This window comes from Myodes glareolus, chromosome 23 (genome assembly GCF_982192425.1).
Source record: "Myodes glareolus chromosome 23, mMyoGla1.1, whole genome shotgun sequence".
NCBI lineage: Eukaryota > Metazoa > Chordata > Mammalia > Rodentia > Cricetidae > Myodes > Myodes glareolus.
The window spans coordinates 53,107,803-53,120,412 of record NC_142048.1 but is presented as its reverse complement, the minus strand read 5'-3'; the positions used below and the strand labels follow the sequence as shown (position 1 = coordinate 53,120,412).

The window sequence follows — 12,610 nt, the reverse complement described above, 5'->3', positions numbered from 1 at the left end:
GCTCAGTGGTGAGGCCCGTTTCTGTCCATCTAGCTTGGAGGTGGGCCCTAAAGGTGCTACAATAGAGAGCCTTGCAAATGAGGGTGGCCGAGGGTGAGCTCCTGACAGTCTGAGTGGACACTGCTGCCACCAGCAGGAATGATCCCAAGAGAGGAAAATGTCACAGTCCCTCATTATCCAATCCCCCTACATCTGTGGACTTATAGGACAATGTTGCAGAATGTCAGCTTCCTTACCCCATACACCGTGGAGTTTGGTCAAAGCGAGATTTCTAAGGGCTCAGCTCTTTTCCTAAGATGCAAACTATTTTATTACTCTTTTTTCTCTTCTACTTATGAAAAGAAATGAGACTCTGACTTGAAAACTGTGAGCATGTGGGCTCCAGGGAATTCAGGCTGAAGTTGGGGTGCCTTGGTACTCTGAGGTATCTGCACCTATTGTCCAGTGACTGTCACATAGGGTGCCCCAGATCAGATGCCAGTGGCCTTTCTCATCAGATCCGACTCAGACCTGGTCCTCCCCTCAGTAAACACATGCGTGGCGTGTAAGCCATTAAAGGCACTCTTTCCATGCTGATTGAAAGTTTGCAGTAGAACCGATATCAGTAAAAGAAAAATTGCCGCTTCTCCACCCAATGGCGTGTGATCCTAAAAACAGCACCACTTATTTTATATATGCTCAGATTGCAGGTGTCACTTATTGGCTCTTTTCATTGTAAAGATATGCCATTCTCTGACGTCATAGTGCAAATGGTTCTTTGAACTCAGAATGCTTCCTTTCAGCCAAACAGCTGTCCTCTGTGGTCTAAATTTCAGTTAATAATGAAGTCTACACATCCATTCCGTCTTGCTCCTGGTGTTAGACACTTACTCTGCACACATCCAAGCACACAGAGCCCAGGCATTGTCTGTGGGGCACTGATGCTCCATCACAATGTCACATGAGGGTCCCCTGACCTGCACACTAGCCTGACCACAGGGGCAGCGCTTCCTGGCTTTTTAGAAGTACGTTTGCACACCTCAGCCAGGGACTTACTTTTACAGACCGGTGATTTCCCTGTCCATTTCATATCGGCCTTGCACGTCCTGTGTTCAGATCCACCAGCAAGGAAAAATCCCGGATGGCAGGTGTAGACTAAAGTGTAGCCAAAAGCTGGAAGATCGATGGCTCTCACATCTGCGTGGGCTGGGGTTTCTGGCTGCCGGCAGGCATGGGCTGAAAAGGCATTTACTCCGTTAAAAAACTTTGGGGCTGTCTGTTCATTGTTAAACTGTTACATTACATGGGCCCATAGGAACTAACAGAGGAAGATTCTACAAAGGGTTATCTACATAGGGATTGTATACCTGAGAAATGTGTGTGTGTGTATACACACAAGCATACATACACACACACATATATATGCATACATAGATACACAAACACATGTAAGAATAATTATGTATATAAATTTAGAGGAGAGATCCTAGCTTCATTAAAAACGGAATACTCTGGTATAATATAAGAGAAATAATATGTTAAAAATCCTTAGTGTGGGGTTGGAGCGATGGCTTGCTGTTTAGGAGCCCTTCTTGTTGAGTTTGGCTCCTGGTACCCATGTCAGGTGGCTCACACCCTCCTAGTACATCAGTTCCAGGGGTCCTTCTGGCCTCTGTGCACACTGGCATACATGTAGGCAGGCACAAATAAAAAATGAAAGTAAATCTTTAAAAATCAATAATAACCACTCCAATAAGCTAATGTATCTGGACCAGTACATGCTCAGACATATACCTGGATTCTCGTCAGGTGTCATCAAATATATTTATTGCTTAACTAAATGGGTGTTAAATTTTAATGTGTTTTAGAAATTTAGTCATAATTATAAGCTATATAAGTCACAATTATAAGTTCTTACTTCTTCTAAAAATGTAATTTAGGAACAAATAAAGTTGGAATACTCATGTCCTACCATAAGTAACCTCATTTTATAAAACCCACACATGTCTGTAAGTAAAGGACTTGCAAGATGGTTACAAAGCAAACCTCTAATTTTATAGTTGTGAATTCAGTTGCTTTAAGTACTGTCAGTAGCTCATATTTGGGCACATTTTCCATCTTTATTCCTGTATTATAACACGCTTCATAACACACACACACACACACATCTGAGTGTGCGGTGCACGACTGCACACTTGTATATCTAGCTTCTCCACATGGTTGAGTAGTGAGGTAGATGTGTCAGCTTTGAAACAAGTGCGCACCTGATCATCCTGACCAGTAAATCTCCAGTAAATTCCACCTTACCCGCCATTACAGTAACTTTGCACAGCCTTCAGCTAATGCTTTTATGCTCGGCATCACAAGGCAGGGGGTTGCCTAAGAGAAGTGGTGGGTGACGTGAATCGTTCGGTCCACATCCCACAGCACTTTCTCATTCTCGTGACCGAATCACAAAGCAAAAATTCAATCCATCCATCACTGCTGCGGTGATCCATCACGTCCAAGGGTCTATAGCCACAGCGCCACACTGAGCGCATATACTGAGTCCCTGGCTCATTCCCTGATCCAGAAAATGGCGTGCAGACACACGGAAGGACATCCTGCACTCAGGGATCTTCTGCCAAGCAGGGCTGACGTGGAAGTCACTCTGTGTCTTGGGTTTCTGGCGTTTGCCTCACATCTCCTGGGAACCTAGTTTCTGTCACCTACTACCTCATCCTGCCTCCCCAAGACTTTCTGACGCGGCAGAGCTTGGGGTTAAAGCCCCTCATTACAACCAAGTCCTTAGCCTGGTTGGTTTGACTGGTCGAGGAACCTTAGGAGCATTTTGAGAAATGCACAAAATGAGAATTAGGGAATGAAAAATAAATAAACCCATTGCTCTTCACAGGTTCTCAGGAAACTGTGAGCTCTTTTGGAGACACTTAGCAATGCCCTTTGTAGCCGCAGAGGGAGAATCCGGACTTACGTATGCATTCTGTCTGGATCCCACTCCATGTGAGGTTTGCAAGGCAGGTCCGTGTGGTGGAGCCTTGGATGTGGTAGCCCTTCCTGCATCTGAAGAACACGGTGCTTCCAACCTGAGGAGAGAATCAACAGGGCTGCAGACGAAGGCCAGCACCCCAGAACCAAGGGAGGTGTACCAGGGACCGATGGTGCTGCACCTCTGGAGGGACCAGCACACCACTTCTGCATGCATGGCAGAACATCACACTCAAAACAGACAACTTGCTGAGTCCTGGTGGTGGTGGCGGCGGGGTGTTAAAGAAGAGGGAACTAGATCTGACAATCAACGTGCTTGTTTATGTGGGTCAACAGAGTCTGCTTTAGCATAGTAACAAATGCCTGTCATTCAGGAGGCTGAGATTTGAGGATTGCAAGTTCAAGGCCAGCCTGGACTACATAGTGAGTTCCAGGTTAGCATGGGCTGTAAATTGGAACCTTGTCTCAAACAAATGCAGACGTCTGCATTTCAGAAGTCCCCCTCTTCCATTTACACCTATTGGTTTATTTTCCCTCCTCTTGCTCCCTATATCTGAAACCCCACAGACAGCTCCTCAGGGGGACTGCTTCCTTTGAAGGCTCTGGATGCTGGCCACCTGCTGTGCTCTCCTGGGACCCATCACACCTCAGTGTGTCAAGATCTGTGAACCATGTCGGTTACCTGAACATCTTTCCCATATGACACCTTCACTTGCGCCTCATCTCTCTGTCTCCCTCCACCCAGGAGCCCTGCTGTTCTCAGGCCTTGCCCTGAGCCAGAGTCAGTGCTATAGCTCCCTCCATATTCGTTCTCCTGTTCCCACCTAACCAGTGGCGATTTCTAGAAAGCCAGATTTCTTTTAGACAATGACCTATGGTTGTGCTTTGGGTACATCCAGCCTGCATCATTCCCACACTTGAAACATAACCACAGGCAAGGTAGAGGAAAGAAATGGCTATCACGAGAGAGCTGTCTGCTGAGGGGCAGCTCTGCTGGGGGCTCGCCGTATCCACGGCATTCCTTTTGCACCAAGCAAGAGTCCAAAGAATTCAAAAATCCGTCTTCACACAGCTCTGGGGTTTTAAACTGTTCTTTGTCTTCTCGTGAGTACTAGACTACACTATTCCTTGCTCCACCTCCACCTCCACTGGGGGATTTTGGAAAAACTATAATTAAAAACATGAGAACCCAGCTAACACGTTGGATGAGAGACGTGCTGGGGGGGGTCATGTGATCAAGTAGCAGCGAGGATTTATATATAATCCATGAGAAAGAATTCGCCTAAAGATCTAATCAGGAACTGGTACCAATTGGAGAGAAATAACAACCTGCTCCCTTTCCGGCAGGGATGGTTCTTATCACATATGACCCCTCAGGCTTCCTGGGACACACTGATGGGATGCACCAATAGGAAGAGGAAGAGAGCTCTGCCATTTCCTGTTCAGGGAAGCAGCTTTAGTCTGTTATGCCAACCCACGGGACGAGACTGTGTACCTGACCTGTCCCGTGACTCTATGGGACAGGGCTGACCAGACAGCTGACAAGGAGCTAATGCTCAACTTCTGCAATTAGCCTAATGCAGATGGAGCATTCCAGAACTTAAGAGGCTCCTTCCTGGAGGTGTTTCAACACATAGCTCAAGAAAAAAATATATCTGGTTCTAATGAAGAAGCAAACTCTGAGGCTGGCTACATCTCCCAGTTCCAGCCTCAGCTTTAAAACGCCATGTCTGTGTCTTAAACAATAATGAGTCACGTTGTTGGGAGCTGTCTCTTGTTAATTCCCTTTGAAGGGGTGAGGCATTTCTCCATCTTGTTCAGCTTCTTGGGGAAGGTGGTTACTTTACCATCTCTCTGACTCTATGCTGTGCCCGGGTAGGCTAAGAAGTTCTGAAATCCGTGGTGACCAATAGTAATCATTTTCCAAGGTGAGCCAATGAGAGCAACACCCATTTATTTTCCAAATGACCAGAAATTTGGAACTGAACATTTACCTGTCAGAAGGCATTTAACTGAAGCCTGAGGCCATGCCTGGACCATAATACACAATGCGTTGAATTCAACCCATCTACTGTGAGAATTATTCTGGGAGACTCCAAAGGGATGTGACAGAATAGCAAGGGAAGATGGATAGAGCCAGTAAAAATAGAAACACTCCAGTGCTCCTGAGAGATAGGATGAAGTGGCTGAGGGAAAAGACTTTTACTCTAGACTGGTGGGGCTATTAACTTGAAAAGAGCAAACACATCTAACTCTGGGTGTCTGAGTCATGTCACAGACAGCCAGGTGTCTGTCACTTGGGAGAAATCACACGAAGGATAGCCGGTGCTTGCCATATCAAAGGCATCATCTTCTGTTTGAAGTATTTCTCCATTAATCGTAGCAATGATGTAGAGCATATTAAAGGCAAAAGAACATTTCAAAGCGATGCTCATGTGCCAACAATCGAAGCTACTTTACAAGATCATCAGGAGAACGGATATCATGGCGAAGCTTGATATGGAACACATGTTGTATTCTGGTTTTGCTTTTCTTTCTGAAAATGTGTATCACTTTCTAGTGGCATTTTTATTTTAATGTCTCCGTACATTCTGACTTGGTAATTGTCCTTTATGTCACTAAACCAAAAGTAGAGAGTCATGTGTGCCTCTCAATGAAAATTAATATAGCTGTTGGCACAGTGCTAATGGATTGGTGAATTGGCTTCTGCTTAGAAGTCCTGGTTGAAAGAATCTTCTGTGCAAAAATGTAATACGCATATGCTAAGGAATACAGCAATGTACACATGTGATTGCTATCAACTAGGTGTCACGCCTCTAGGGCACAGAAAATGGAAGGGAAGTACCTCATATCCTTTAGAGCTATTCTGGATTCCAAAGTGGGGAGTGCCAGGGTCTGGGCAAGCGGTGTGGGCTGGATCTGCAATTCACAATTAAAAATAAATTGTAACACCTTTATTGAAAGAGCTTGCAAAATTAGACAATGCTTTCAAAATGCATATGATATTTTATATGACCTGTTAAAGAAAGTGGCTGCCTCCATTTCCTTGGATATCTTTGATTCTTTATCAGTTTTAAAGTAGATTTGCATATTCAAACCTAATCTGCGCCTTCACTTCTAATCTGCATATTTGCATTTGTTTGTGAATAGGTTGTTCTTCCTCACTCTCTGGCTAGGTCCCTCTGCTGATAGAAACTTGTTGCTGAATATTAAGATCTATCCAATCATTTTCTACTCTGATCTGGTTTGAACAGATTCGCTATTGCAGTTGCTCATCCATATTAGTCCCTCTTTCTTTTCTTTCTTTCTTTCTTTCTTTCTTTCTTTCTTTCTTTCTTTCTTTCTTTCTTTCTTTCCTCCTTCCTTCCTTCCTTCCTTCCTTCCTTCCTTCCTTCCTTCCTTCCTTCCTTCCTTCCTTCCTTCCTTCCTTCCTTCCTTCCTTTATCATTTTCTAAAGTTTTCAAGGTGAGAATCATATATAATATTCCAGTGGAGGCTTCTGGTAATATATCAGGGGCATTGTTCATATGTGTGGGACACACACAGACAAGTGGGTACATTGTTGCTGTTCCCAGCTGTCCAGAATAACATCGACAGGGCCTTAAAAGTGTTCTCCTAGGTCTCCTGAGACGTCTAGGAGACACTGCTAATCCAAAGTAGTCTGACATGCAGCACTTAAAACCAAATAGTAGGAGTTAAATCCTGGAGTCAGATGGAAAACCGTCAAGGAAATTATTTCTAATGCTGCCTTTAGTTTTAGATATAAGCAATTTGATTTCCGAGAACAGAGCTGAGGCGAAAGCTCATAATTCCTGTACTGTAAATTTGCACAAGAACCGTGATGAACAGTCTCTTCGCTGTGGGGATGGTTGCTAGGGGACGGTAATAATTGCATCATCCAGAAGACCCCTGCCCTGGTGACAAAGCTGTGAGCCCTGGCTGGAGATGGAGGTGCTCGGGTGGGAAAGAGTCCATCAGATTTCTCAATCAGTTTACATAGCCTGAAGGAGGCTGACCTTCCCTTAACTGTGTTGATCATACTCATTCTGACCAGGTCCTTGTGCGGGCTACCATCTAAGACGCAGCTACCAATGAGCCTGCGGGACTGTAGCTGCAGCAGCCCCCAGTCGCCCCTGTGCCTGCAGCTGTGCCAGCGCATTACCTATACAAGTTGGCTGGACTCCGCTCCACGTTCCGTCAGCCTGGCAGGTTCTCCTGGAGGAACCCACCAACACGAACGGGGGTTTGCACTGGATGAAAACCTCAGACTTAAAGGTGAAGCTTTTCCCGCTGAGCCGCCCCTCTGCCGGAGTGCCAGGATCACCACAGAACACAGCTGGGGAAAGAAACAGGCCACATCAGCACTCAGCACATCTGGACCAGGCTAGCCCGTTAAACCTGTTTAGAACCTAGGGTGGCTGCAGAGTCTGCCACTAAGCCAGCTAACTCCTAAGGAGAAGGCACTGCGACGGCTAATGTTATGGTGATGGCCAATTCTATGTTTAAAAGTTTAAAGTCTCTGTACCTAAGAGAAATATAAAGCAAAATCAGACCTCCAACTGTTAAGGGCTGTTAAGGGTTAAATTTTTTTATGGCCATTTCTGATTCTGTCAACAGGCCTGCTTTGCTTTGCCGGAGATGACCTTCTGCTTGCTAGAACGAATTTGAACTGTATTCTTTGCCTTTATAAATCCCTGACTGAGGTGGCTGGGTGCTGTGTTTAGGAATCCTGAGTCCCTGGCATGGAGACTTGGCACCAGCACCTGGACAGAAACCTCTTCTTTGTTATAATTTATTAATGGCCAGACAGGTGGATCTCTGAGCCACCTCAGACCCGTAATAGCACCTGCCTTTGGCCGCACATGCTCAAGTCTCAAGCTCACTCAATGTGACCACAATCACACACACTGCTGGAGGTACCTACCCCCCCGCCCCCACCCCGAGTGTCTGTGATCACAGAATACACTCTACCCTCGGACTTACGCAAGCACTGAGGGACTTCTCCTTTCCACACGCCATGCCCTTCACAGGACAGGATGGCCGAGTGGGAGAGCTGGTAGCCATCCACACAGCCGTAGCTTATGCTGGCACCCCAGCGGAAGTCTGATCCCTCCACCTTCCCGTTTGGCACCAGAGGAGGCTGACTGCATAGGACAGCTGTTGCCAAGAAAATAAACAGATCAAATACGGATGACATACCAGCAGGGCTATTGATGTCCTCCCCTCCAACCCCCTCCCCACCACACACACCATATCCCTCACGGTGGTTCTTATGGCTCTAAGCACAGCTTGTGCCATTACACCCATCCTAGAGCTTGCCATAGACCGTACCACCTAGCACACTTTATCCTCCACCACCACATCTTCCAGAGTGGCTCCTGTCAGCGCTCCTGTTACTAATGCTTTTTTAAAAAGAAAGAATTACTGACAGAAACAGTAACAACATGAGGGGTTTTCTCCATTATTTCTTCCCTAGCTCAGACCAAACATGTAAAAGTAACCATGAAGTCAAACCACAAAGCACTGAAACAGTATTGCATTCCCTGTGCTGGTCACGCACATGGCCAAAGGGAAAAAGAATTCTATGTCATTTTACTCCCGATTTTAAGAACAAACCTAAGGAGGGCTTAGTCATGTAACATCAGTGAAGCTTTCAAATTTATGTTGGAGTTGGCAAGACTTTCTCTTGACATCTATAATTTTATTTGTTTAAAGATAGCATATAATATACCTAAAGACACTCATGCACTTATGAACAGTAATTCTCTAAAGATTTTAATTACATGTATTTTTGTGTGCATATGTGCATGCGAATGCAGGTGCCTGCGGAGACCAGAAATGATAGATACTTTGGAGCTGGAGTTACAGGTGGTTCTAAGTACCCAGCATGGGTGCTGGAAACCAAACTTGGCTCCTCTGACAGGGCGATGCACTTTCTCAGCCACTGAACCATCTCCCCAGACACCCTGAATAATTTTTAAAGAGCTAATTCATACATGTCTAAACACAGTTCTGTGAAATGAGACTTGCTAGAGTTTCATTTGAGTTCGGGGGTTCAGTACTCACTTTCTGGGACACTGCAAGACAAAGCAAGAGGTGATGGCTCGTAGGTCCATCTGCCGCACTCCAGAGGTTATTATAAAATGGGAAAATTCCCCAAGCAACATGTGAACATCCCCTTTGAAGATGAGAAGCTTCCTGATTCGGGAATCAATGGCACTCTGGGTGGCAGAAGGCAGCAGGGAGCAGGGGAGGACATGTTTGCGAGTCTACATACTCACCCATGCCAGGTCTTGGGGGAAGCACTTGTGGGGCACAGCTGCCAACATGTGTACCTAGCAGGGGGAAGTGTGCCCTGGCTCTGACACTCAGCCCTCTGCCCATTTAGTCATTTGCTTAGTGAACGCTTCTTGAGAATTTCTCAGAGCTGGTGACAGAGGGAGAACCTGTATTTGTGGACCAGGCAGGGAAAGGTGGGAATAGGATGAACACCAGTGTTCATCACAGGATACATGAGAGTAGTGGGAAAAGGGCAAGAAGAGATGGAGTGGGAAGTGGGGGTATCAGGAGGACCCTGTGACTGACAATGAGTAGAATGGGTATTCCTAAAGGAACACAGTGTAGAGACGTACAGAGTCCAGCAGCCAGAGGGATTAATTCACCGCTTCCCACTGGTGAACCCTTGACCCAGCCATGTCCAACATAGCTGGAATGTATCATTACACATTCATTGGTACCGGTTACAAAGCAAACATGATGTTGGATCACTAATGATATAAAAAACAAAGAAGAGCGTGAAACCCTTAGACACATCAGGAAGAACAAGGGTGACTCAATAGCATGTCCTGTCGGGGGTGGAGGAACAAGAGCTGTGGGAGTCAAGGCATCAAATTCACAAGCTCAAGTGTCCCTCTGAGATCCAGACGACAGCGCCTTTCCCTAGACCTTCTCAGCGCCCCAGCTCCCACTCTTATGCCCTTGTTCCCAATCAGATAAGGAAAATGCCCTGTGTGTATGCATGGCCACCATAGCATCCTAGCCTCTGCCTTTCTTTCCCTTCATGTCCGATGCCAGATCAGTAAGAGGAGAACACAGTGGGATGCTTCATCTTTTGATTATGGGGTTTCCTGACCATGTGGATCCCTGGTGTCCACAGGACTCTCACAGTACAGCTTCCCTGTGAGCACACCAACCCTACCCCATCTAGCCAGAGCCTACCCGATCGCTGAGTGTTAGGCTGTGTAAGCCACAAGCCTTCCTGACCCTTCTGAGTGTGTGTTCCTCTCCCCTTTTTACATCTGACTCCCTCTAGAACACTCAGGTGCCGACCTTCCATCTGGATTCTGTTGTTGTCAGATGGCCAGCTGGTGTGCTCCTGCCTCAACATTTCTGAACTAGACTCACCACATGTCAACCACCTCTGTCCCATCAGCTTATTTATCAACAGTGCCTAAAACTGCCAGACCCAAACACCTTCTAGGGCAGTGGTTTTACAACCCGTGGGTCAGGACCCCTTTGGGAACTGAATGTCCCTTTCACAGGGGCTGCCCAAGAAAACACAGATCTTACCATTACATTTAAAACAGTAGCAAAATTACAGTTATGAAGATGAAGTAGCAATGAAAATAATCTTATGGCTGGGGGGCGTCACCACAGCATGAGGAACTGTGATAAAGGACCACAGTATTAGGGAGGTTGACAACCAGTGTTCTAGAGGTAGGACAAGTTACAGGGACCTCACCTTCTCCACTCAGAGAGTTCTAATCTTAAGCCATTCACTGTAGCCCTTTCCATGACTCAGTTCCCCATCTGTAAAACTGTTACCAGTGAATCAGGAAAATAAAGGGAGTCCATATTTACATAGGCTGAGAAGAGTTCCTGGGACTCCTGGCTGCTGGGTGCTTCCTGAGCACAGAATGAAACGCAGCACTGCCCTGTATGGACTTCTAAACCCACAATGCCAGGTAAACGATGGCACTCACCTTTGCAGACGGGCCTGCTCTGATTCCACGTGCCATCTTTGGTGCAGCGGATGGTGGGTGATATTGGGGGCTCCATCAGGTAGCCGGGGTTGCACTGATAGCTCACGGTCTTGTTGAACGTGAAGTCGGTCCCAAACTGGATGCCGTTGGGCAGGGTGCCAGGATCCCCACAACTGATGACTAGAGGCAGGGAGCAGGAAAGAACCAGACAGGTGCAAATTATCGCGAGTGTCCTTCTGGGATGCAGCAGGGAACCACAGAGTGGTCCAGCCCTAGGGCACAGATTGCATCCACCTGCTGTCAAGAGGTTGTGTTTGACATTGGAAATTGCTGCTCTGTTGATAGGTGGCCGGGTGGTTGCCAGCCCTTGCTGTTCCTAATCAGGACACACCCATAGCTACAGACAAGAACGAAATAGCTTATTTCTTTTGAAACTGGGGGTGGTCTGGAGCCAGAGAAACCTTGCCTCTTTCTATGGTTCTTCCTTCATTGCACACCCTACTTGACCATTTAAATAGCTTCAGCTAGGTATGCCAAAGAAACAGAATCTAAAAGCAGCCAAGAAAACAGGGCATCACAATAAACTCACAGTAATCCTTTATCCTGAATGATTTTACAGAATCAATAGATACGGAAATTCCACTGTCTCCCTCATCTTATGGGCTTCCTGGACCTTCCCCCCCCCCACCCCCGGCTCCACCTGAGCAGGTACTGACTTGTACAGTCCGGTGCTGTGCCCGTCCATGTCCCATTGGCTGTGCAGTGCCGAGTCATGAGCCCCGAGGTTTTGTAGCCTTCCCAGCAGGCGTAGATGACAGAGCTGGAGAAGAGGATCCCATCGCTGCTGAGGATCATCCCATTGGTGGGGGTGCCGGGGTTTCCACAGGATACGGCTGTCAGGAAGCAAAGACAGAGGCCCACAAAGGAGTAAGCCAGGACCGAAGCTTAAGACAAGGGAGACCAATGAGTGTGAGTTCCTGATGGGAATAGGGGAACATCTGTGTGGGATAAACCCAGCCTTTGTCTTACTCGATCCTTCAGATTGATTTGTGATTAGCCATAAAAGTAAAAGCTGTATTTTCACATCTTTTCTGACAAAACATGGATTTTGAAACATTGAAAATCCAAAGCTTTGCCACACTAAGCTTGAACATACTTTTTAGCAATGTAGAATTATCATGAACTTTAAAAATATTATATGGTATTAGAGCTCAAAAACAACTTCCTTCATAACATTCTTCATTTGTTTAAAATCTGGAAAAATTAGGCCATATGTTATAACTGTAGCAGGGTTCCCTTGGGGAGCAGAGAATACCTCAGGAATGCAGATGACTGTGCCTATTAGAACATAGTCTCCCTCATGTTATCAAATCTACCCACGGCTGTACAGATGGTTGTCACATGATTTCACTTTGTGTTGTCCTCAAAAGTATCTTAATGTCCCCTACAGGCTCTGAGACCTTGGTTAATGATGCTCAATGTAACAGGGTAGGACCCTCTTTCACTGTGGGCACACCAAGTCATCAAGCAGAGGAAATATCTTCTCTTCTGGGGACAGATCACAGTGATGGCCTCAATGTTGAGTATTTTGTTCTTTGTATTTGAGACCACTAACGGAATAATTATTGTATTTTCACCTCAAGTCTGTCACAATGATGTGTAGG

General features: G+C 46.2%; 1 protein-coding gene across 2 annotated transcripts in view; it reads right to left on the bottom strand.

The window, feature by feature from the left end:
• Nucleotides 1–12,610, bottom strand: part of Csmd1 (CUB and Sushi multiple domains 1) — a 1,511,659-nt gene that overhangs the window by 18,737 nt on the left and 1,480,312 nt on the right. For both annotated transcript variants that reach the window (XM_087901170.1, XM_087901171.1), the window contains exons 58-64: nt 11,663–11,839; nt 10,947–11,126; nt 7,948–8,121; nt 7,127–7,300; nt 5,810–5,883; nt 2,951–3,062; nt 1,036–1,215 (exon numbers count right to left, since the gene is read on the bottom strand). In XM_087901170.1, the coding sequence (XP_087757296.1) occupies nt 1,036–1,215; nt 2,951–3,062; nt 5,810–5,883; nt 7,127–7,300; nt 7,948–8,121; nt 10,947–11,126; nt 11,663–11,839 (1,071 nt within the window). The remainder of the gene's footprint in view (nt 1–1,035; nt 1,216–2,950; nt 3,063–5,809; nt 5,884–7,126; nt 7,301–7,947; nt 8,122–10,946; nt 11,127–11,662; nt 11,840–12,610) is intronic.